The sequence below is a fragment of the Zeus faber genome, assembly GCF_960531495.2.
Source record: "Zeus faber genome assembly, chromosome: 1".
Taxonomy (NCBI): Eukaryota; Metazoa; Chordata; class Actinopteri; order Zeiformes; family Zeidae; genus Zeus; species Zeus faber.
The window spans coordinates 33,364,314-33,389,183 of NC_137193.1; the positions used below are offsets into that span (position 1 = coordinate 33,364,314).

Consider the following 24,870-nt stretch of genomic DNA (forward strand, 5'->3'; position numbering starts at 1 on the left):
GAGAACGTAGCAAGGTGAACACAAACCAAATAATCGCTTTTTAAATAAAAATGAATTTAAAATATTTAAAAAATATTTACTATTCTGTAGTTTGTTTATGTATAACACATTTCTGTCTTTCTAATTCATTCTAATAGCTACCGTAGGGGGTGTACCCTTCGTACCCCTACGTGAACCGCGGTATTATGATATCACCATAGTACACGCTGGACGTGTTGGCGCAGCGTACAGGCGCGGCACGGCGTGCAGTAACTGCTGCTCCTAGTGAATCCACTGCTGGAGCTCCATTGGCAACCTCAGCTGCGCCGCACTTCTCTATTTTTGCTTGAGGTCTGTCTAAGGCTACGCAAGCCTTTTCAATAGAAACAACACAAAACTTCAAATAAATGTTTTGTAAAGAGTGCAATCAATCAAGGTGTCCACTCGAAAAGTAACCCACTGTGATGGCCATGTCCCTCTTTATTACAAACCTCTCTTCAGACACTCACCTCACTTCCCTTTCTCTCCTTCCATACTCTGACTCTCCGCCGGGAACCCTCCCCCTAGATTACCCACTACCCTGGACACCTCCTCCCCAATCAGATTAATTTATACAAATGACAACTTACCAATGCTTGACCCCCCCCCCCCAAGTCATACACACACAGCATTACACTAGTTATTTATGGCAGACTACTAAAAACATAAAAAAAAAAAAAAAAAAAAAAAAAGGTACACCTTTTTAATAAAAAGAGATATATATAATTCCTTAAATATAAAGATACCGAAACCGTACTGTTACTGGGGTCAACAAACCGTGACACATACTGAACCGTGGACCCACTGTACCATTGTATCCCTACTATGTATTATAAGTGATTTTTCATGTGTGATAAATAAGCCAGTTAGGTCTGAGCAGCAGGATGAAGTGCAAGAGTAGATAAATGAGGCAATGGATGAGGTGGTGCAGGACCAGGTAGAGGCAGGAGATGGAGTCCAGATAGAGGTAACTGAACCTCATCCAGAAGATGGCAAGGGGTGAGTAATGAGGCCTGGATTTATGGATCAAGGATATCCAAATTGATCATAAATATTAAATCCAAATTAACTTTCGCTTTACTAGTAAAGGTGCTGCTGATAAACACAAAACCAGCGAATTTCTGTCTGCTGCAGGGTGGCATCCAACGGGCCACATCCGGAGGAGATAGACTTCAGGGGCCTTGTTAAGATGTTTTACAGGGCAAACAAAATTAGGAGGGTCAAATGCTTAGTCACTGGATGTGAAATCTGCTGTGAGTAGAAAAGTAAATGTAACAAGGTCACAAGCACAAATATTTATTTTCTGTTTTAAAGGCGCTTTTTAATTATGGTACTTTGTTATTTTAGTGGCACTTTAAGGCTGTTTCAGTTGTTCACAAATCCTTCAATAAATATTTAAGTGTTCCAATTTTTGTATGTTTGTCACTCATTTTTGTATGCCTCTTAATGCATTGTAGTGGTCTTTTGTGCCCTGAACTTACATTCCAAATATAAATGTACGGAGACGACACATTGAGTTGACGGTGGCAGTAAAGCCGGACTAACTGCAGTCGTTGTCATGCAAAGTTACCACCTAAGCCTTATATTGAGCCAGGAAAAACCCTGGAAAGGAATAAAAAATAATTACAATTAAATGTTTTGCCAAATGGGTGGATAACAGGAGCTTCATCTTCCTGCACATCAGGTCCATCATCAGTAACAGAAGGGAGGTGGGGGTTGACTGGGTTGGTGGTCGTGGGGGTGGCACAGTGAGAGCTTTGAAGCACCTCCAAGCCAGCTGACCTCAGGCAAGAACAGTCACAGAGCTTTCATTGCTTCCCACGGTTATTAATCTGTGTGTGTGCTTTTTTCACCCCCCTCCTTTTCTTACCCTCAGAAAAAAAAAAAAAAAAAAAAACAACAAAAAAAAAAAAAAAAGACTGAAAAAAAAAAAAAAAATGTCTTCCCCTGGTTAAGGGAGACGACCGGCGGGGCTATTTATAGCTGTCGAGACGGAGAGAGGGCAGTCTGCCGAAAATGTAACAGGTCCCAGCTGCGCGGCTGCTTGAACCTGGGCCAGGGCCCTGCTCTCCTAGGCTTCTAGAAAGCGTGGGGGGGGCGGGCTCTGGCACTCTCTGAATGACAACTCATGGGGGGCGGGGGGGACTTAAGGGTGTGCAGGCATGTGTCTACGGTAGGTACGGATGACACGCCACGGAGTGCAGGTAATAAACTGCAATGATGACGATCAGTGTGTTAACATGCGCTTGAATAAGCCGATCACAATCGGGTTAAGTATAAATATTCCGAATATTGCAACACCTTACCCGGATTATCTTATTATTCGGTTTATTGTGGCATGGAAACGCTTTAACCCAGATATGATCACTGTATCAAAACTACGTATGTGCCACAACACTCAGTGATTCCGCTGCATATAATTGACCAGGAAAGAACTGTTTTGGCAGATAAACCATGCCAACAGCCAGTAAACAAATACGCACTTTTGGTCGGAAAGGGAGACCGTTTTTATGTTGAGTTTGATGGGGGAGCTAAACATAGTGAGATATTTGGATGGGCACAAGAACTGAAATGGTGACATATTCAAGAAAGTGCCCAAACGGATTGTAGATGGAGGTTTTTCCCGGACGGTAGACCAAGTACTTCCTGTCATTAACCAGACTATGCCACTAACCATGTAAACTCAGTTTTTTCAGCAATCGCATTATGTGTTTGCACATGTAAACACCATTTACTACACGCAAGTTGGAAGATGCTTTAAGGTTATGCTATTTAGCAATTACATTTGAATAAAGAATATGATATAGTCAGACTTCCAAAAGTAAAACAAAAAAGGACCCTACGTCACTATCATTGTGAGTACATGAACACAGGGACATGCTACATAAGGGTGTCGTATTTGTGTGCCCCTAGACTACAATATCATTTGTTTTTGAAATGACAACATACACCATGATATAAGATAAATTGACGATGAAGGACATATTGCCTAAAATTTTGGGAAAATGTTTTAGGGAGAGTTTATTTTTAGCTTTATTTTGATGTAGTTTAAATGACTGCAGAGCATAAAGTAATGACTTGGATTCAGCTGGATACTTCAACATAGCAATCAATCAGATTGGGATCATAAATTGATTGTCATATAAATCGATCAAACTAAGTGTTCGATTCTGAATTCCGAAATCACAAGCAGGTTTCGTGATTCTCCCAGTATTTTTGTGGGTAATATAGTCTGACATTTTGGGGTTACATCCCGGATCGTAGAAATGATGGTCTCATTGGTACGTCATGACAAATACATTGTGTGATCTGATCACGCTCACATGATAGGACAGATTCACATATGGTCTACGGATGCAACGGATCACAAAACTCACATTTCGGATCCTATCACAGTTTTGAGTCACGGATCGCCAATTTTCAGATCAGCAAAAAAAATAATAATAAAAAGGTCTTTTTTTTAAGAGAGAGAAATATAACTTTGCTTTTCATTTATTCTGTAACCCCAACCCAAAGCAAGGAACTTTTGCCCATAGTCTTAACAACATTCAAGATGTCCCATTTTTAAATAAAATCTTAAAATATATAAAATATGAAATACTCAATTGTTAAATTAAAGTGCAATATGACACCCGCATGATATTTTCTTCCTGTAAACATGGCAGTGAAAGAACAAATATGATTTAGATCAACCCCCAGGAACTGAATTTAATTCCAATAAGTAACTACTATTATGATAAATTCCTCACGTTTAAAAAAAAAAAAACAAATAAATAAAAATGGAATGAAAATTTGTTCAGAATTAAGCGAGTTACAGTCAGCTCCGCAGAGAAGACCGCATCCCTCAACACACACTGCACCCGCCCACCAGCGGATCTTGACCGCTCCAATATGGCGGATGCGTAGACGCATAGTGGCTACCCTAAGCTACGTTGCAAATCAGAACTCAGAACTGCTTTACGGCAATATTTTACATTGTCTGGCAGATAACGTATTGCCGTAGGATTGAGTGTAAACAAACGGATGGATGGATGGAGGGAGGGACGTGGCACTTTGGAAATAACTCATTGGATGGATCATGGATTATTACAACTTTGCAGGTCTGCTTCCGCGCGGCGACAACATAAGGTGAGAGTTGACGACCAAGCCGATCATGTTTTAGTACATGTAGAAGACACAGGTAGCGTGAACACAACTCCATTTGCCTTTTACTACCAGCATTCCCCTCTGCCAAAAATAACATCCGTTTCCCTGACGCTTATTTTGGTGAGGAATTTAAAAGTAGTCCGGACAATGAACATACTCATCTTCTTGGAGAAGAATTTGAAAATGTAAATGACAGTTGTCAGGACATGAAACCAATGTATAAGTTGTTAATAGCGTGGTAAATGTTTCGTCATTAATTATAATTTTTATTATTCAAATAACAGTTACTTATTGAGAAACAAGTGTTTTTCTTTACAAATCAAGACTCTATAGTGTAACAATGGTATAGTGCAGAATTTTTTTTTTTTTTTTTTTTTTTTTTTTAATTTATTTATTATTTCTATATTTTTTTTAAAATAGCGAATAGAATCGTGGCCTTTAAATCAAAAGCCAAATCAAATCGTGGGTTTGGAGAATGGTAACACCCCATATAAATACAAACATATCCCTATGATATAATGGGAACACATACTTACTCAGCACCGAGCCTTTGTCTGCCGGTGTATGTGTGTGCCAGTAATTGGGATGGGATACGGAGTTGTAGGGGGCGGGGATGCAGTTGGGGACGCATTGTCTGAGACCGACTTTTCATTCCACTCCGTGTTTTCCCTCCAGCTGCGCACCCCCACGGGGCAGTGGCGAGAGAGGTGTCACTATACTCCCCAGGGTCATTACCATCCACACGGGGGTTGGGGGGGCTGCAGGAGACGGTCTGCTGTGACCTCTAATGCTCTTTTAACCTGAGTCTGCCCCTGTGTTTGTTGAATTCTAATTTTATACCAAGAAGTTGATCCCCTCATGAGGCCACAATCTGGGCCTCAGAAATCACGGCTGGACATCAGTCCAGGGTTAATTCCGTTAACGGAAACTATGGCGAAAGATGTTTGTCAACTACCTTTTGTCCACGACTAAGAGGAGATGCTGACAAGCTAAAAATATATCTTTGATAATAAAACTATGACGAAATGTACGTCTTGTTTTCATTGACGAGGCGGGACTAAAATGTTAATGGTGGGTTATCAGACATTCATGATATTTCCCCCCAATTGTGCGTATGCACCTCAAATTTCTCTCTCAACCTATTTTCAAAATTGAGTTTTTGAGTTACCCCCCCATTGTTGAACTCAGAACAACAGCTCCAACCGCAATCTTACGGTTCCTTTGATGCACACATGCAGATCAAGATAATCCTTCCATATTCTGTGTGATGCAAAGTCAGAATGTGAAACCATTTTGACAAAATAGGGTTAGAAAGTGTGTCGACTCAAACGACTACACCAGCAAGAGGTGACGTCACTTCCGTAAACATGGCCAAAGAAATGACCACAAATAAACACCAGAAGCAAGAAATTTCACTTCTCTGTGAAAACATATCACCTCCATGTTGTTATGGATTACGAGAAGAGGGTGGCAGAAGCTCTCAATTATATCACAGAACTGCGCTGGCAACGTGAGGCGGCGCAGTGGGGTCCTCCCAGAAACAATTCCCCTAAATGACAGGGTCCTCCAGGCCATTTGCATTCTGGGAGCAGATTACCAGAATCCAAGCCAGACAGACAGTGTATTAACCTAATTTAATTAGTCTAAAGAGAGAAAACATTGACAAAAAGTAAAGACTTAAAGTTAACTAAAACATTCGTCTATAAACATCGACTAAAACTGGACTTAAACATTTTGAGTTGTCGTCAACTAAAACTAGACTGAAATTATGAAGGATAAAAATGACTAAAATGTGACTAAAACTGATAAGAATTTTCGTCTAAAGACTAAATAATAGTTGACTAAAATAGCTGCCAAAAGGAATACTGCATCAGTAAACTTACAGCTAAACACAACTTTAAGCATTAAGATGCATGGAGAACAAGAAACGAACAAAAAAAGCAAGGTGTTGGTTTGTGTTGTGTGCAATTCCCCACCAAAACACTTTGCAACGGGTAAACAGACAAAAGAGTTTGGAAACATGTTTGGCAGCAGTTCCTTCTTTGTTTGAAGTAGACCTCCACTTCCTAATTCAAATTTCACTTGCCATTTAAAATATTTATCTTACCATTTCAAATTTCCTGAGTTGTCCGAATCTCTGACGTGCAGTGTTTTACAAATAAGCACGTGCAAATAAGCATGTGTGGTAGAAAGATGGAGAGAACAAGAGAGAGGAGGGGGTAGACATATTTAAAAGCACAAACTAACTCCTAGTGGAGGCTATTCAACAGGCAGCCGACCGGCACTTTTGTATACATCTGAAAAGGATAGCAGTGAACAGAATAAATCACAAAAAAATGCCCACTGAATTCAAAACAACTGATTCTGATGCCTAGTAAAAATAGTTCCCTGTTGTTGTAGGCATTGCTCCCTCAAACAATAATAAGGTTCTGTCCAACTAGTTTATTTTTGAATAGTTGGTATTATGCACCAATTATTTTCCTCTCAAAAGTAGACAAAGGTCACTGCGCACACCAAAGAAGAAAAACACACTGATAAATTGTCAAAGTTAAAAGAAGTTTCTTGTAAATAGTTAATTAGTTAATGAGGGAAATAACTTGAATTGGTTAAAATACAATTAAATACATATGACCATCTCTGAAATGTTACATACGTTTATCTATACATCACATTAGGAATGCTTTAAAATATCAAGTAGTAGTCAAGAGTCCCTTTCACACAAGCAAGTCTTTCCCAGCAATGTTCCAGAACCGTCCCTGCATGGGGTCATGTGTGAATTAGGGATGCAGCGGTACACGGTATGTTATCGATCCGTTCGGTACGCACACATGAACCGTACTTTCATGGTAACAAGTCCACCAGACGCATTGGCGCAGCAAACGGACGCAGCGCGGCCTGTGTGCCTTCCTATTAAATCCACTGTTGCAGCTCCACTGGCCACATCAGCCGCACAGGGTCAGCACGGAGCTGCGTAGCATTTCTCTATTTTTGCGCAAGAGGTCCACACACACACACACACACACACACATATATATATACATACAAACACACACACATATGTGTGTGTGGGTTTGTGTGTGTGCACACACACACACACACACACACACACACACACACACACACACACACACACACACACACACACACACACACACACACACACACACACACTTTATTTTTCCCCAACTGCTCACAGCTACACAAGCCTTTTCCATAGAAACAAGATAAAACTACATAATGAATTGGAATTGGAAAATAAACCCCCTGTGAAGGATTGTGCACCTCTTTATTACGAAGTTCTCAACTCGCACCAGGTAGTGTCAAGTTGTTCACGAACGATCCGATTATTTTGAGCGACTCTTTTGTAAGAACGGAGGAAACCAAGTCTCTCTGCGCACCCACTGTCTCGTCAGCTTCACAAAGTCACTGCACACATGCACTGGTCTGACTGTGAGGTTTTATTTCAATATGTTATTTTACTATTATTATTTATGTGAAATATACTATTTATACCTGTTCTATACAAAAATAAAATATAGTACCTGTTTTATTTATTGTGAAAGTTTATATATAAAAATATGCATTGAGTTATCCACTATCCTGGACACCTCCCCTCCAATCAGATTAACTTATGCAACTTACAACAGCCCACCAATGAACAAGAACCCTGTTCCCCCCTCAATAATACACACGGAGTGTTACACTGGTTATTTGTGACAGACAATTTTAAATACATTTTTTTTTTTTTTTTTTACACCTTAACTTTTTTTTTAATTTACTTTTTTTTTTGTTTTCTTAATTATGAAGATACCAAAACCGTACCGTTACCGTGGACCCAAAACCGTGATACATACCGAACTGTGAGCCCACTGTACTGTTCCCTAATAGGAGGAGGGATCGATATTCCGGGAAATCTGTTCCAGCAATTTCCCACCTCCAGACCTATTAACATTTCCGGGAAAATTGCAGGAACAAGCACGTGAAGGGGTGGAACTGAATCTGGACACGGTATTGGCAAAGCACAAATAGAGGGCTTTTACATATTTATTTTGTCCAAATATAAAAAAAATACTTATTTTCAGGAAGGGGGAAAAAAAAAAAAAAAAAAAATCATTCAGAAAAATGGTAAGCCAAATCCAAACCGCAGGGCTCAGCTGCAAAGATGAGAAATGGAACACATTCAGTTTCTACAGAGAAAGGTCTCTATATTCTTCAATTTTATTATTTTTCTTCTTAAAATTGCCACTCAGACACGTGACCTTTAGAGTTAGGGCTGCGTTTTTTGTTCTCCCCCCCCCCCCCCCAGTAAATATGCTGTATTTTTAACTCTTCCAAAAAAATATAATAATAATAATAATAATAATAATAATAATAATGCTTGGCGGTGTCACGGCAAGCTCCACTCCACTGACCAATGCTCGATCCAGTGTGCATCCCCGCTTCTCCGAACAAAACCAATAAGTGTGTTTGTGTTTTATTTATTTATTATTATTATAATTATTTTCATTTATTTATTTATTTTTTTTAAATTGTAGATTTATTTATTGTAATCAAATAGCCAGACAAAAAAAAAGGAAAAAAAGAAAAAGATTCAGATTGTACATCCATTGCCGACTCAGATTGTCCAAATGATCGCATCTACACATGAACTGCCTGCCGCTTGGCTGGCCCCGTCTATTTCAGCCTTATCATGGCATGAGGGAAAAGGCGTAAGACAGAAATGTTGCGTAAGGTAGCTGCATGTGTGAATAGTAAAAATCACTAGCGGTGCCAGAAAGGCTATCCCATTCATTTACTTGGAACTATGTGTGAAAGGGGCTAAGTAGGCTTTAAGATGAATCAACTTGTCGAAGCTTTTAGCATTTTTTCATGCTCATATGCAGTGTTTCCCCTCAAAGTTCTTTTCAGACCCGGTGGTACGCACCGAAAAAGCCCTAAACAGACAAGGCCCTTGCGCGGGATCGCATATTGGCGTGGATGGTTTCAGCCAGATGACTTAAAACATGGTGATCACAAACAGAGGATGACTTAACAAGCTGCGTTTATTGCATAAAAATAAGCTGCATAACAATGACCTTTATAAAACATTAGCACATCATGAACTCGGTATGCTTGAATCATTGCTGCACTATATCTCCCTTGGCTTGGAGAAAAGTTTCACCATGGCATCATGATATAGATTTTGCCACAGGAGGCCTATTTATTGTAATCTTCATGCAGGCCCCCAAGTGCTCTCCCTGCAGCCGGTTCTCAACGTCTGTTTTCACCTACCACAAGTTAAGATGTCTTTATTTGGTAAATTCTTAAATTTAAAGGATAGATCTCTATCAAAACAACCATGAGTTGTGTGAGTTGTTGCCAGGTATCTTTTTCATGGTGGAGAAATGACGTTCACAGTTTACACTGGCCACAGGAACAGTGGGCGCAGTCATTTGAAATTACTCTGATTAGGGATACAGTGGTACCTCGACTTACAACTGCATCTACATACGGCTAATCCAAGATACGAGTAGCGATAGTCGGGAAAATTAGTATCGACTTGCAACCGACTGCTCCAAGATACGACCGTGGAAATTTGCAGTTGGCGTGTCGGCAGCCAGTCAGCAGGCAGTCAGCGGGCGACCTACATCATGTTTGCACGTTGTTCGTGGCTTATCGATATTTTTTTTATCATATTTACTTTGTGCTGTGTATTTTGTTTATTTTCATCCTTCATGATTTCATAATTTATATGGGAAAAAACTGCTTCGACATACGACTGTTTTAACATACGACCGTTCTTATAGAACGAATTAGTCGTAAGTCGAGGTACCACTGTACTGAGGTCACGTGATGTCACCGCAGTACTGAGCTCATTAACATCACCGCAAATAAAAATGAATATGCCTATGAAATAAATCCGAAAATAAATAAACAAGGCAATGAATATATAAATAAATCTAAATCTAAATATATGAGTAAATACACGCCTGACAGACTGGGCGGGGGCGGTGGATCATTTCATCACTTTCCTTGAGCTGCTAGGTTTCATGAGATCCTCCAAATCTTATGCGAAGTTGCCATTTTCAATCATGCAAAGTGAGAAAGCGAAACACCTGCAGCGCAGACTGCGGTGGCAGTGCCAGGTGACAGTCGGTCGTTTAGTCAGCACATTTAAACGTCCCTGGTTTGTACATGTGTTAAAATAGCATAAATGGAGTGTAAATTCCAATAAAGACTGTAATTTGTTTTTTGTTTTTTTTGGGGGGGGATAGTGCCATTATTTTTAGCGTAAAAAAAAAAAATCATATTTTGCCCGGTGGCCCACCAGGCCTGTACAATTATAGGGAAAACACTGATATGCTCTCTTGATGTCATCGATTGAGACAGAAATACCTGTCTGTCTAGAAAAATACAAATATCTACAGAGAGTCCTTCAGTCCATTAGATTTGGCGAGATTCCCTTATATGACATCAAAACCAGTGGAGCAATTGCGGTTCTCACACAGACCAAAAGATTTATTCAATAAATGAATAAAAAACAAAAAGAAACAAAACAAAGCAGGGAACAATCAATATGCGACGCCCACAAGATGAACATCAAGCTGGACACCATGATAAAATGCTTTAAACTAAATGCTGTTCAAAACTATGATTGACCTCTGCAGTTACATGGGTTTCAAGAAAAAAAAAATGTTCCTTGGAAGCAGGCTGATGTGATAAAATGATGAGTTTCAGGTTTTCTAAAAGTTAAACCCCCTGCACATGTATCAGAGTACACAAACGTTCAATCTTTTTTTGTTTTTCCCCTTGCTCACCCCCCTCGCTCTGTCTTCCTGCCCAGTCATCTGATCTATTGCCAGAGGAAACTCCTCCCCTACCTCCCACCCTCCTACAGTCATGTTCCCTTAAATAAATATATAAATAAAGAAATGCAATTAGCACATGGCTAATCTGCATAGAGAAAAAGCCAGAGAGCTCTTGGCAAGAGCCCTTTCCCTGGGTGCATTGTCTCGCGACTGGGATGTGTTGGTTTAAAGGGACGGGGGTTCGGATTTTGATCCAGGTTTGTGCGTTGTATGCGTAAGTATTCAAACTGTGTGTGTGTGTGTGTGTGTGTGTGTGTGTGTGTGTGTGTGTGTGTGTGTGTGTGTGTGTGAGAGAGATAAAGAAGTGACGCAAGGGTTTGGAGCCCTGCCTGATAGTAGAGATCGCGCCGACTGGGCCGAGTCAAGCAGATGGACGTTGGGGGCGGGGGAGGGCAGACCATAAACAACTGCTGCTAACTTAATCCGCCACATGGCCTTGCCACTGCACACACGCCATTGTTGCTGCCGTAAACTCCTCTTACGCACACACGCACAACGGTAAAGGCCACCCTCAGATAGCGTGTCTTGTATATCCCATGTCAAGGGGTTGGCGCATTCTAGCCGATCTGGGCCATGGCAGGCCTCACAAAGGGGATGGGAGCTTGGCATGGCAAGTTTTCTATATCACAACTGAAGATTCAAACCTGGCAAATAATTAAATAAATATTGAAATTGCTTGAGATTCGAAAACAGACAACAATTTCTACCAATACGGTATTCTCAGCAATTTTCTGCTTTTGAGTAGTTTGGGATGTTTTGGCTTTCGTTTTGCCAATTTTGTAAACAAAAAAAACCCAAAACATAAAGGCATATTGCTTACAGTCATTTATCCAAACTCAGTAATATTCATTGTAGACCTTATTGCACTCTAAATACAGAACGACATTGGACAGAGCGTGGTTAAACAAAAAACAAAAACAGGTTTGTTCCCTAAAGTGGCCAAGGGGTCGAGCATTTTCAGGTCATGCCAAATTGATTTAACGTTTGATTTTAAGGTCACGATTCGCCTTAAACAAAGATATTGTTTTAGGCACTCACGGCTACACCATTGTGAGATTATCGAGACTTGATTTGTGAAGAAAAACACTCGTTTCTCAATAAGTAACTTTTATTTGAATATTAAAAATGATAAATAAGAACAAAAACAGGAGAATATTTAAACAACACACCTAAGTAGTAAAGAGCTTTATCAAAACTACACTTTAGAATAATAAACAGTAAGTTACTTATGACACTACTTTTAAGTTACTTACCATAATAAGTACAGAAAAGCGGATGCTATTTTTTCCCAGAGGGGAACACTGGTGGTAAAATGCAAACTACTACCGTTGTCTTTTCTTCGACATGTTCTAAAACATGTCGTCAACTCTCAACTTATGCGTCTGCGCGTCCGCCATATTGGAGCGGTCGAGATGCGCTGGTCGGGGGTGCAGTGTCTGTGCGGGATGGGGTGCAGCGGACCCCTCTGCATAGACGACCCCATCTCGCCCAACTCCGAACAAAATTTCATGAAAGTCGGTTCGGAGCCGGGCGAGCAGCAGTCGACACCCCCCCAGCGCACCCTGCATTTATTTTTATTTTTATTTTTATATTTATTACCAGCGGATCTTGACCGTCCCAATATGGCGACCATGTCGGACAATATTACCCACAGAAATACGGGGAGAATCACAAACTCGCTTGTGACTTCTAAGTTGATCGGTCGCTCATTTTGTTCGATTTTGAATCTGAAATCGTGACACCCCTAGTAAATAATGATGTAAAAAAATAATCTGGCACAGAGAGAGGCGGCACAAATCATGTTTGCAATAAGGGCAATTAGGGCCTCTCTTCTATATCTGCCATAGCAGGTTCTAAATTTAAGCTGACCGCTGAATGACTCAGGGAAAAAAAAAATAACAGAAATTGGGTGGGTGGGGAGGGGAGGCAGCCCTTCCAGTGCTTCTCTAGACTGAGTGAGGTAGAGGCAAGCGCACACACACGCATGCACTACTCACACAGATGTTCGCCCAGCTGTTCGGAGGAATGCTAAAAATTTAACAGGGGGAAGCGGTGGCACAAGCCAATTCGCACACACAGCTGAGAAACTTGCTTTATTGCTTCCATTCGGTCAGTTTGGAGTGTCAATTTTGTGTTGGCTCTCTGAGAAAAAAATAAAATAAATTAAAAAAAAAAAAAAAAGGAGAAAGGATGTTTTTTAAAAAGTGAGAATTTTTTTTTACTGAATCAAGGCTTGCAAAGAAGCATTGAGGTTAAAACAAAAACAAACAAAGGCAAATTACAAGCCAGATATAAGAGCTAATGTTAGCTGGTGCTGCCAGTGGGAACTTTTCCTTTAACTTCACCCACAATTGTCTGGCATAGAAAGTGAATATGGCTCATGTGCATTTTTGTGTGTGTGTGTGTGTGTGTGTGTGTGTGGGTGGGGGGGGGGGGAGGGTTCCCCCACTACTGAAGTCAGTAGATGTAGTAGTTCCCTGCATTAATAAAAAAATGTAAGCAACTTTAATTGACTAATCAATTTAGCTTGTTGGGTGTCATGTGATTGCATCCGTGCCCTGACCACAAGCACAAGGTTTCCTATAAGCCTCCATATCACTATGCATTCAGACTGCCACTGGGTACGTGTCCACGGGAAAATGATAGATTTACGGCACGGCGTCACAGGAAGTGCATCAACCAATGAATAACGATTTGCAGAAATGGCGGATGGTGGAGTAAAAAAAAACAAAAAAAGACTCATTGAATTGGGTTGAGAAATGTAAATGTTAGTGCTTTTCATCCAGAAAAAAAATGCAGCTCTCCCGTTTACAGGCCAGCCTTACCCGTTCCAATATGGCAGTGACGTTGACGGATTGAGCAACGAGCCCAAGCAGTCAATGTGGCGTCTATGTATACATGTCTATGACTGCGCAACCAAAAGAAATACAATTTTACTAAAATTGTAAATTCGCAATTGTGAACTTGCTTTTTTCTTCTCTTATTTCCAAAGAGCTGTTGATCATTTCCACAGAGCACTCTGAAGAAAACGTAAAGCGATCTGGTCGTCTCTGCGAGCGGCACAAACAAGAATACCACTTGGAAACACGAGGGGGGAAAAGTAAAAAAGTTGTCTGGCTTGTCATGGCTATATGTCATATAGCCATGCCACTTCCTTTCAGCACGTAGCAAACATTTCCATCTTCAAGGAATGAAATGCAAACAGAAATTGGACTTGTCTCACCCCTTTCCCCCACTGCGTCAGGGGTGTGGCATCACTCACTTCCAATTTTAACTTAGACTGGAAGAATCTCACAGATATCAAGTGTTAAAACACATGGAAAATAGTGCTTTTTCACTTCAGTTGCTGTCGTATTCCAAGCGTTTGCAGATCGGTGGTTTAAATCTATTGAGCGATGCCACTGGTGAAACAGTTTGTGATGTTAATTTGCACAACCTCCATTTAAAAATTAATGAATTAATAAATTAACCCTGAGCAATGCAAATGTCCAGGTCAAAGGCAATAACCGACAAAGGACAACAGTTACCCATCAGCCCCATTGGTCCTGCCTATTTCTAATGACACTCTGACAGTGTCGTTCAAGCAATAAAAGCAGCAAAAACAGCAATTCCATGACTGCATAATATTATCAAGCTCTGAGAGATGTACAGGTAAAAAAATATACTTCTGTGACATGGGTCTGTGACTTTTACTCATTTTAGTTGTGCTTTAAAAAACGTCTACCATCAAGAAGGATATATTGGGTCGGGCATCGCTATAAAATCTTTTACTTTCGTTGTGACGACCTGCTCGTCAAAGCCACACAGTCTCCTCGAATACACTAAATGGCTTTTAAACAAGAGTAAATGGAGAAATACATACAAAGCCAGCTACTTTGCATGCCAACATGCCGTCTTTCTCACCGGCTTGTATGGCCTTGGTTGGTTTGAGACCTGCGGGGGGGGGGGGGGGGGGGGGGGGCTGCACCGTCCGCTACCTTCCAGTATCAACAACTTGAACCCATTTAAAGGTTAACCACTTTTTTCTCACGCTCACAAAAATGCACCGCACATATAAATATACAGACACAGGCCAAACAACATGTAAATGGCCTCTGTAGTCTGGAAAAGCGTTCGGAGAGGGATACTACTATGCTAATCTAGAGCATTTTTAAAAAAGGTAAATGTCACAAGAAATGAATTACCTTTACGTTCAAACACGTCCCCAATGCAAGAGCCTGAGTGTGACATTTGTCTGCGGAACTGGTTTCCTCCAATGCATTTTGCATTTCCTCATTCATTTTTTTTGTGCAAAACCCGGCCTTGTGTTCGATTTTTTACAATAATGTCAGACTTGCGTCGGAAGGGCTGGGGAATAAATGTAGTTCACCAGCCACCATTGTTGGTTCATGGCAGAAACTCGGTAACCGATACTCCATACTGGATATATGGCCGGACACTAGGTTAAATCAGTCTCTGAAAACATCTTCAATGCTAATTTTCCCCATTGACGAGTAACGATGAGTGCTTAAATTGTTGCTTTGCACCATTTCCTCCAACAAACTTCTCCGACAGCAAGCTGAAAAGAACAGCATTTGATCATAAACTATACAAGGAAAATCTTCTGGAATCCCATGGGGTTAATAAAATACCAAATTCTTAGATGGCTTAAAGGTGCTGATGGTTTTGTAATAACCAACACACACTATCCCGAGCCTCAGGAAGGCAATGTCATTTGGTAGGCTTCTACAATAATTGACGTGGGCAGGATTTTCAATCATTTTGCAAACTGTCAATTATGAAAGAATGGTGACTTGATTTTATGAGTCTTTGGTTCACTGAAGCACATTCGATCTCTTGACAGAATACACCAACTGACAATCCACAGCCAAAGCTATAACTAAGTACGTATTTTACAAAACATAGTGCAGGAGAAGACAGTTTATAAAAGGTTCAAATATGTTTGGTGAGTGTGTAAGTTATCAGGTGGAGGGGGCCAATATGGAAGACAAATAAACAAATAAGCATTGGGTATTTGTAACGATATGGATACGCTCATAAATAGCGAATCTCATTCTGAGGAATCCAACTTCTGTAAATTGTGACATCAAGACTTTTTGGGATTTTGGACCCGATAGAGTGATTTAAAGTCTTTTCTTATCACTAAGTGTGTGTCAAGTTGTGGTGACATCAAAATTCCACTCCAATAGGACGATTAGCAATAACACTAATGCATCCACCTGAGACATTAACAATGACAGAGAAAGACAGAGGGAGAGAGAAAGAGAAAGAGATTGATAGCTGAGTGGCATGAAGAGCATGGGCAGGTCAGAGGCAGCCAACTAACATGTAAACACACACAAGCAGCGCACTGCATCCACAAATACACCTAGTTATCAGAGAAGCTGGTTGTGTGTGTGGTTGGGAGGGGGCATGCAAAGATCATTCACAAAACAACTCTCCCACGCACCCACCCCCCATCTCCCTTGGGTATCACTGACACCGTTTTCTGCCTCTCACACGTACTCACTCACACACAACCACACCATTCAGTCAGAGGGTATGCACACACACACACACACACACACACACACACACACACACACACACACACACACACACACACACACACACACACACACACACACACACACACACACACACACACACACACGCGCACACACGCGCAGCAGCAGGCTGTCCTCCGTGCGGGGGAATCATTACTCAGCACTGAAGAGCAGAGTGAACTTGGGAGTGCACTGGACTCCCTCTCAGCAGCCGCAGCACTAAGCCAGAAGCTGGCCTCAAAAACAGTAGATAACAAAAATGAACAAACCAAAACGTGGCCGCTCGCAGATTCTTTTTAAGCCGACTTGCGGTACCAGCCAATTACAAATCCTGAACTTTAACATTACCATACAATGGCGTACCTTAAAAGGGGAAATAGACAACTTTTCAACTTTCCCCCCCTAGCGTTTCCAAGTAGTATTATTGTTTGCGCCGCTGTCGCAAAGACAACCAGATAACTTTACATTTTCCCTGGCTCTCTCCCTGGAAATGATCAACACCACTTACGAAATAACAGAAGAAATGTCACACTTTTTGTTCAATTTTATTTATTTTGGTTGTGCAATTATAGACATAATCATAGATGCCGCATTCACTGCCTCAGCCTGTTGCTGCAAGACTGACCTGTAAACAAATACAAGTAAATGGGGGAGCTACAGTTTTTCCTGGATAAAGGAGACTGGAGGGGGAGACAGGTGCGCAAAATGCGTCCCCTCTCTGCGTCCTCCCTCGGGATTGCGCCCAAGGCAGCCACCTATCTCGCTGAGGCCCACCCCACCGAATATTCGCATTGAACAGCCAAATCCAATTAGACTCTGGTACAGCGGTTAGAGTCCGGTGCAGCCCTAGTAGTAGCATCATACATGATGGAACAATGTGGAGGAAGCACTGATGGCAAAAACAAAATGTTTTGGACAGTCATATAATGAGTGCATTGTGTTCATAATATCCAAGTGCACAGTAAAACCTAAATTGTAAAGTGGGATAAAATCGAATTATCAAAATAACATTTTCCTCTATGCTGTACATCGAGGTTTATCCAATTAACCTTATATTTCTCCCACTTATTTCTCCAGCTTTTGGGCTGGTGCTTTATAACTGCAGGGTCGTTTCTTTTTAAAATCATCGCTTTTTGATTACAACTTTATTCAAAGTACATTTGGATTAGTCCACATTAAAGGCCTCGGGGCATTCGCAAAGGCTCACTCTGCCTTTGTTTCACCGTTGAAAATACACCTGCAATTTTAACAACTGAAACAACCAATCAAAGCACTCGTTTGTGCATGAAGCATGACAATTCCCCACAATACAAGCATTTGTCAGCCACTCAATTAGCACACTCAAAGGGCTGCCACATATCTCCAGTTGGCAGGTAGCCGAATTCAAGATAGCACTACTACAAATGTTTAACCTACAGTATAGATCCTTCGACAACATCCACCGACCAGCGCAGTACCGGCCTCGTAGACAACTGCACCCACAGCAGACGGTTTTCCAAGCAATGAAAAACAAGCCACAGCATGTGAAACTGAGGTTTGAACTTTGATCAACTGGCTGCCACATCAGACCAGCGAGTCAATCTTGAGTAGCCGTCTCACACACACACACACACACACACACACACACACACACACACACACACACACACACACACACCTTCTATCACAATAAAGGTAATTTTATTTCTCAATAACAATATATATCGCAATATAGCACATTTTCTCTATATTCAATAAAAAAATAGTTTCTATTAAAAAAGAAAAACACATGGTAAAGCCTCCATGGTAAAGTGGCATGGGAAGGCGCTTGTTGGGGCTCTCAAATTGATGAGCAAATGGTATATAAAAATACACGCGCGCGCGCACGCACGCACGCACGCACGCACGCACGCACGCACGCACGCACGCACGCACGCACGCACGCACGCACGCACGCACGCACGCACGCACGCACGCACGCACACACACACACACACACACACACACACACACACACACACACACACACACACACACACACACACACACACACACACACACACACACACAATTTCGCTTATGACATTACAATACATAGTCATATTACACAGCCCTACACTATACATTCATGTTTCTCATTGAATAATTTGTTGCCATAGTGCTGGCGCTACATGCCACCTTTGTGGTTCTTTTTGATGGGGGTGGTGAGTGGTGAATTCAACAAGAGGTACTGACTCAGCCTGAAAGTTAGCTTCCTGTTATCCATGCATATTGTTGTGCTACTGGGTGCTCATGCAAATAACTGACACACACCCGTGTTGTCCAATACAATGTGTATGTCTTAAAAACAAAAAAAATGTAAAATAAATAAATAAGTAGGTAAAAAACAATGCTGGTGCAAAGAAACTAATGGTACTAATTCCATTTTGAAATTTTCCCCACAATGGAAAATGCTTCGCCAAGAACACCCTATTACAGCTTTTTGGAATGGCCCACAAACTTTACCTACATGACATGAGCAGTTGGCAACCTAGAAATTAAACAGTTTGCTGTAAAGTATCAAAACAAAGTATGCGTGAAATTAATCAAATGGTAAAATTATGGATAGTCCGTTTACGGTTGTTTTATAATTTAGCAACAGCAATTTAATGGACGGATGACGTTATCAGCCATAATACAGCAAGTAATCATGTACTCGAAAAATAAACTGAGATACTTAAACTTATGTGACGTAGTGGACACTGAAAGCACCACCTACTTTGGAAACTGGTTGACAGTTTCATGAAGTATCAAATTTTGTTGAAGCTAAAGCATCAAATAAATCAAAATAGTGAAAATAATACAAGGCAGAGGGTAGTCAAAATCAGCGATGTAACCACTAATCAAAAAGAAACGTGTGTTCCACAAAAGGCAAAAGATTTCAGGCTTTGATTTGTCCTCAAGACAATGGAAGATACAAAACCAAACAGGAGAGCAGTATGAAGTTGACAAGAGGCACTTATTCAACATAATGGACATTCACATCCACAAGCAGTGGAAAAAAAAAAGTTACTACAAAACAACTTTTTCCATGGGGTGACACTTAATATGGGTCACAGACAGGGCAGTTTCTCAGAAGAGAATTACCAAAAATTAAAAATTAAAAATACTTGAGGACAATACTTTATACTTCAGCAAAGGCATATATATGCTCGAATTCTATACAAGTATTAGCTAAACAGATCTGAAAACATAAGTGGTATCAGGAATGATAGCAGACTACTTAAGGGGTCAAATAAGCAAACCACACTGTAAACAAAAACATGTTCAAAGGTTTGTCAATCATTGAATAGGGATGAAATGGTACCATTTCTTCAGACCAAGTAAGAGTACAGATTACTAACTCTTGCGTACTTCCCAATACTGAGCACGATAGAATTGCTGACATTTTCAATTACGATGAAAGTGCAATCACCGATTTTAAAGACCTGTTTATTTGCAGTCATACATACATACTTACATACAGTTATTCACTGCTTTTTCAGAATTCAGTAGAGCCACGCTACTCTATGATATTCGATTTTACGCATTGTGATTTTTACCTTTACCAGATAACTCATGCCACAGTGTTAAAAGACCAGTGATAGAAATGATGCATGCATTGTTCTCCCCTTGAATTGTAGTAATTGTAATTGTAATAGCACTTCAGGCCAACTTTGATTTGGAAGTCCACCATTTTCCTGAAAATAAATTACAGTCTGAGTGTCAATGTTATGCTCTAGGATTCCATTTACATGTTGTCACATGTAGTGAGGCTGGGGTCAAGATATTACGTTCTCATCCCTCCCATAGTGGGTGATGCAGTTGAATGTTTACTATGGACACGTGACCTAAATGATCTTGAAAACGCTGCTTAAAAATAATTATTTCCCAAACCAAACTGGGGTGATATGGGGCAATACCTCAATACATCGCCGATAGTGACAGTGACATACACACAATGACTGAAGCTTTTATCTTCAACAAATCATGAATCATGCTTCACACTTCCATGCACGCTCTACCCCCTCACCTGTTGTTTTTCTGTCAATTCAAGCATCTCAAAACGTCACATTTCAAAAAGTATCCAAACTCGGGCCTTGTACTTATGCTGAGGTTGATGAAGCAATCCACACCCATGCTACCTGTGGTGCATGTGGTCACTGTAGAGGAGGACCAGCAGACACAATCTCTCTGCATGTTGCTGTTATCAGTGGATATCAGTCACAGATGTAGGTTAGTAGTGTTGACATGGTTACACACTCTGCATCAGGCCATTGTAACACAAGGAGGTTTGGGGGGAAGAAATGAATGACCTGTAACACTTGTCTGGCACTGTGCTTATAATCACAACCTTTGCCAGTCTGGACGCACCAATGTGCTCCATGAAGGTCAGCGGTGGCCAACTTGACCAACCTGATCAGGACACAGAAGTCTAAATGTAGTTCTAGAAAGGAACACACATAACGGCGCGCTCTTTTTGTGGTCTGCAAACTGAACAAGTCACCCACAGTTGTCACTCGTGGAACCGAATGCACAAGCTTGAATCCATCACTGAAAATTGTGTTTCAGCACACACAAACACAATTAGGGGAGGGGGATATAATAACAATAATATTAGACAACAACAACAACAACAACAACAATAATAATAATAATAATATAAGTGCCTTCATAAATACTGCCATCATGCAAATTGCTGCAGTGGACAGAAGAAAACAAAATATGTTTTGTTTTTATTTGTGTCAATACAACTTATGGGCAACCAGGATATGATATCTACACAAATCCTTCCGATTCAATGCCGTTTTGTTTTTAGATTAATTAGAAGATAGATCACTGAACATAAAACCAATATTTCATGAAGCAAATACAGACAAGACGCATGTATCCAACGGTCTTAACAACGCACGCATTAAAAACAATTATAAAAGGCTCGATCAACATAATCTTGACGCGGTGAAAGAACGCGAGGTGGGCAGAGGGTGGGTGTGTGCGTGTGTGTGTGTGTGTGTGTGTGTGTGTGTGTGCAGCGCTACATTAGATGCAATTATAAATGGCCAGGAGCGGAGGATGGGGAGCCAATCAGATCTCGGCTCGCATGTCAACCTAAGACCAACTGTCTCCTGGCTCTGACAGCAGGATTTTACCTCCATAATTCAAATCCCAAAGCCAAGCAATCTGCACTTTGCCAACTCAAATCCGCGGTCGTGTTTACCGAGCGGCACATGGGAAAAGAAGCGCGAGAGAAATGGTCGCACCGAGTCACCTCCCTTCCTTCCCGGGATCAATCCTCGTCGCAATCACACTTTGATATCATGTAAAAGAGCTCAGCAGCAAGTGTCACTGCGACCTGATGGCTCTGCGACATAAATTACAGCACGGTGTCTTTTAAAGGACAACTGTCTTTTCCCCTAAAGGCGTGACGGTGTCTAATGAATATGCAAATATTAGTTCACAGTTATCGTTTGCATCTTGTTTATTGCCTTTGCGAGCCACGGATTTGGCCAAACTTCGGATCGCGGAGAGCACCCTCCACAAGACCGATCCCTAGCAGCGATTCCGACAGAAAACGAGAAGCACGGCGCTTTTCCCCACCTCCACCATATCTAGGCTGCAGAGGCACAGCATGGCAAGAGGAAAATAACACCCCAGCCTCTCGATTTCTTCAGACAAACTCTAACCCTGCTTCATCCCCTGGACAAAGCTAAAACTCACAGGCGAGACCCAGCGGCCAGAAAGTTGTTTCTGACAGATTAGAACGGGCTTCTTTCTCGCCTAAACATGATTGCAAGGGGTGGGTGCTGGGAGAAAGAGAGAGGCAGCCATTTTAGAGATCTTGCTACATAGACAATGGCTGTTCTTTTGCAATGTGAAAGTCTACAGTCCCCCTTTCAGAGCTGCTGAGTTACTCCAACTTAGTCAAAGTGGGTCAGGGCAGTAAAGTAAAGTTTACCTGGTTTCTGTTCAGTGGTTGTCCGGTGTTTCCCGGGCTCATGGGAGGCTGATGGTGGCTTCTTTGTTGCCAACTGGGATGGCCCCCACCATACTGGCTGCTCCCCATCTCTGCTGGGCCCTTGCCGGCCCCTTCCTGGTTATTATAGTCTCCTTGGGGGTAATTCTGATAGCTCCTGGTGGAACTCGGAGAGGTCAGGAGCTGGTTTAAAGTTGGCGTGGATGTGGGTTGTTGGTTTCCCATGTTATACCTCTGGTTTGTGTAAGAGGCAGCCATGGCAGCAGTGGTTCCTCCTGCTGGCTGCTGCTTGCCTGGCTGGCCCCCAGCCGCCGGAGGCTGGTTGTTACGCGGGGAATTCATGGCCCCGTACCCTTGGCCCTGGTAAGAAGTCCTGTTGGGGAACGGGCTGTAGTTGTTGTAATGGTTGGGGTAGCCGTGTTCCTGTGAATTAGCGGGGTATGAGTCCATCATGCCGCTCGCTTGCACCGCAGCTGCCATGCTAGGGCTTTGTTGTCCGCCATGTTGATGAAAAGGGGCCCGGCTGTAGTGCTGGTTGTAACCGTAGGGAGGTGGAGGGAAGGGGCCCGGGTGGTGGTGTCCCATCCCGGGATGGTCATTTCCGTCGGGCCCCCCCGTATCATTCTGGTTGTTGCTGTTATTATTATTATTCACCCTTGGTAGATTCCCGTTCCCGTTCTTCATGTCGGGATCCCCTCCTCCTCCCGCATCGGTCCCGTCCTGCAGCTCCTTCTGACCGGGAGATCCGCTCTCGGATCCCGGTTCCTTATTTTCATGCTGCTTCTCCCCCGGTACCGACTCCTCCTGCGGGTCCCGATCCGGCTTTTTGAGTTCGGACGGCGGGCTAGTGTTGAGAGTGGCGACCTGAGCGGCCATGATATCTCCCTCTCTCCCTCTCTCACAATCAAACTCCGACTGGCATTGAAAGGAAATACAATTCTCTTAGAACCACGTACCCGCTCCCCGGTTCATCCCCCCCATGTACCTCCGGGCCGACTCCGGCGTCCCACCGCGGCTCCGCTCAAACCGTAAAGTTTGTGGGAGAGAATATAAATAAGAGAGCCAGGGAATTAAATTCGCCGACACAAAATGTTGAGGAGGGGGGGGCGGCGGCGGCGGGCGGGCGGGCGGGGGGGGGGGCTTCTGTTACAGCGCGAGAGAGTGAGCGAGAAAGCAACCGAACCAGCACGAGGCTCCACCAGACACAGCCATTTTACTGAGCCGCCGGGCGGGGAGTGAAACCCGGAGCGGATCGGGCGGCTGAACGGAGCCGGATCGCCGTGCCCCCGAGACGCACAGTTAAAGCGGCGCGCGATCGCTTCGTTTTGGGTTTTTTTTTTTGTTGTTGTTGTTGTTGTTGTTGTTTTTTTTTTTTTTGGTGTGAAATATCGAAGTTGGAATCGCCGCGAGCATCGGTAGCAGGTTTACACAGGACGCGCAAAGACGCGTTAAAGTGGCACAAGGCGGGCAGCGCGACCGCTTTGGGGGCGTGCGTGTGTGTGTGTGTGTGTGTGTGTGTGTGTGTGTGTGCGTGTGCGTGCGTGTGCGTGTGCGTGCGTGTATAGTGTTCTGGCATAGAAAGTGAGGCATACTTGCAATTATCCGTAAATGAGTTGTAACAGGTAATGTGATACTCTATTGCTTTTGCAGCTACAGTTGAAAAGGCGATGGATGGATGGATGGATGGATGGATGGATGGATGGACAGACTTTATTCATCCCAGGAATTGCATATAAGGTCTGCTGAAGATGGATATATTCAGTGGCTTGCCAACGCATGATTCAATCATTGGGAAGTAGTTAGGCTAAATGAACCCCAAGAAGTTTGACGGTTGCTATGGGTTGCTATGGACTCCGGTCGCCATTTTGGATTGCTTTCGTTCAAGTGCATAGAGAAATCGCAAAGAAAATCGATGAAATGTACGAAAATGGAGAGAGGAAGGGAGAAACAGATGGGTCGGTGTTTCACACAAGACGGTTGCCAGAGTTTCTGTGGCATTTTCTCACCGAACAAGACCTCCAAACATCTTTTAAAGATGCCGACCGACAGTCACAGTCAATGCCAGTGATCCCCCAAACTTGTCGGCTTGCTCCAGCAATGTGACGTAGGCTTCACATTCCCTATACCAATTTCACCTGTGTTAGCTCAACGCAGACAGAGGGAGACAACTAGCCCAGCTCCTGTGAATTTAGGGAAATACACCTTCCAGCGTCTTTGTGAGTTAACATAAACATTAGATCCAATTTATTCTAAAGGCAGCCTCATTCAGAACCATTTTTGATGCATAACCATCAATGCATCCACTAGACACGGTGATTATCAACTGGGGTTGCCAGTTCAG

At 42.3% G+C, this 24,870-nt stretch overlaps 1 protein-coding gene across 1 annotated transcript in view; it reads right to left on the reverse strand.

The window, feature by feature from the left end:
- Positions 1-23,405, reverse strand: part of arid1ab (AT-rich interactive domain 1Ab) — a gene marked incomplete at its 5' end in the record, with an annotated part of 65,214 nt that extends 41,809 nt beyond the window's left edge. The window contains one exon of the mRNA XM_079998595.1: positions 22,512-23,405. Coding sequence (XP_079854721.1) covers positions 22,512-23,405 — 894 coding nt within the window. The remainder of the gene's footprint in view (positions 1-22,511) is intronic.
- Between the last annotated feature and the right edge of the window lie 1,465 nt (positions 23,406-24,870).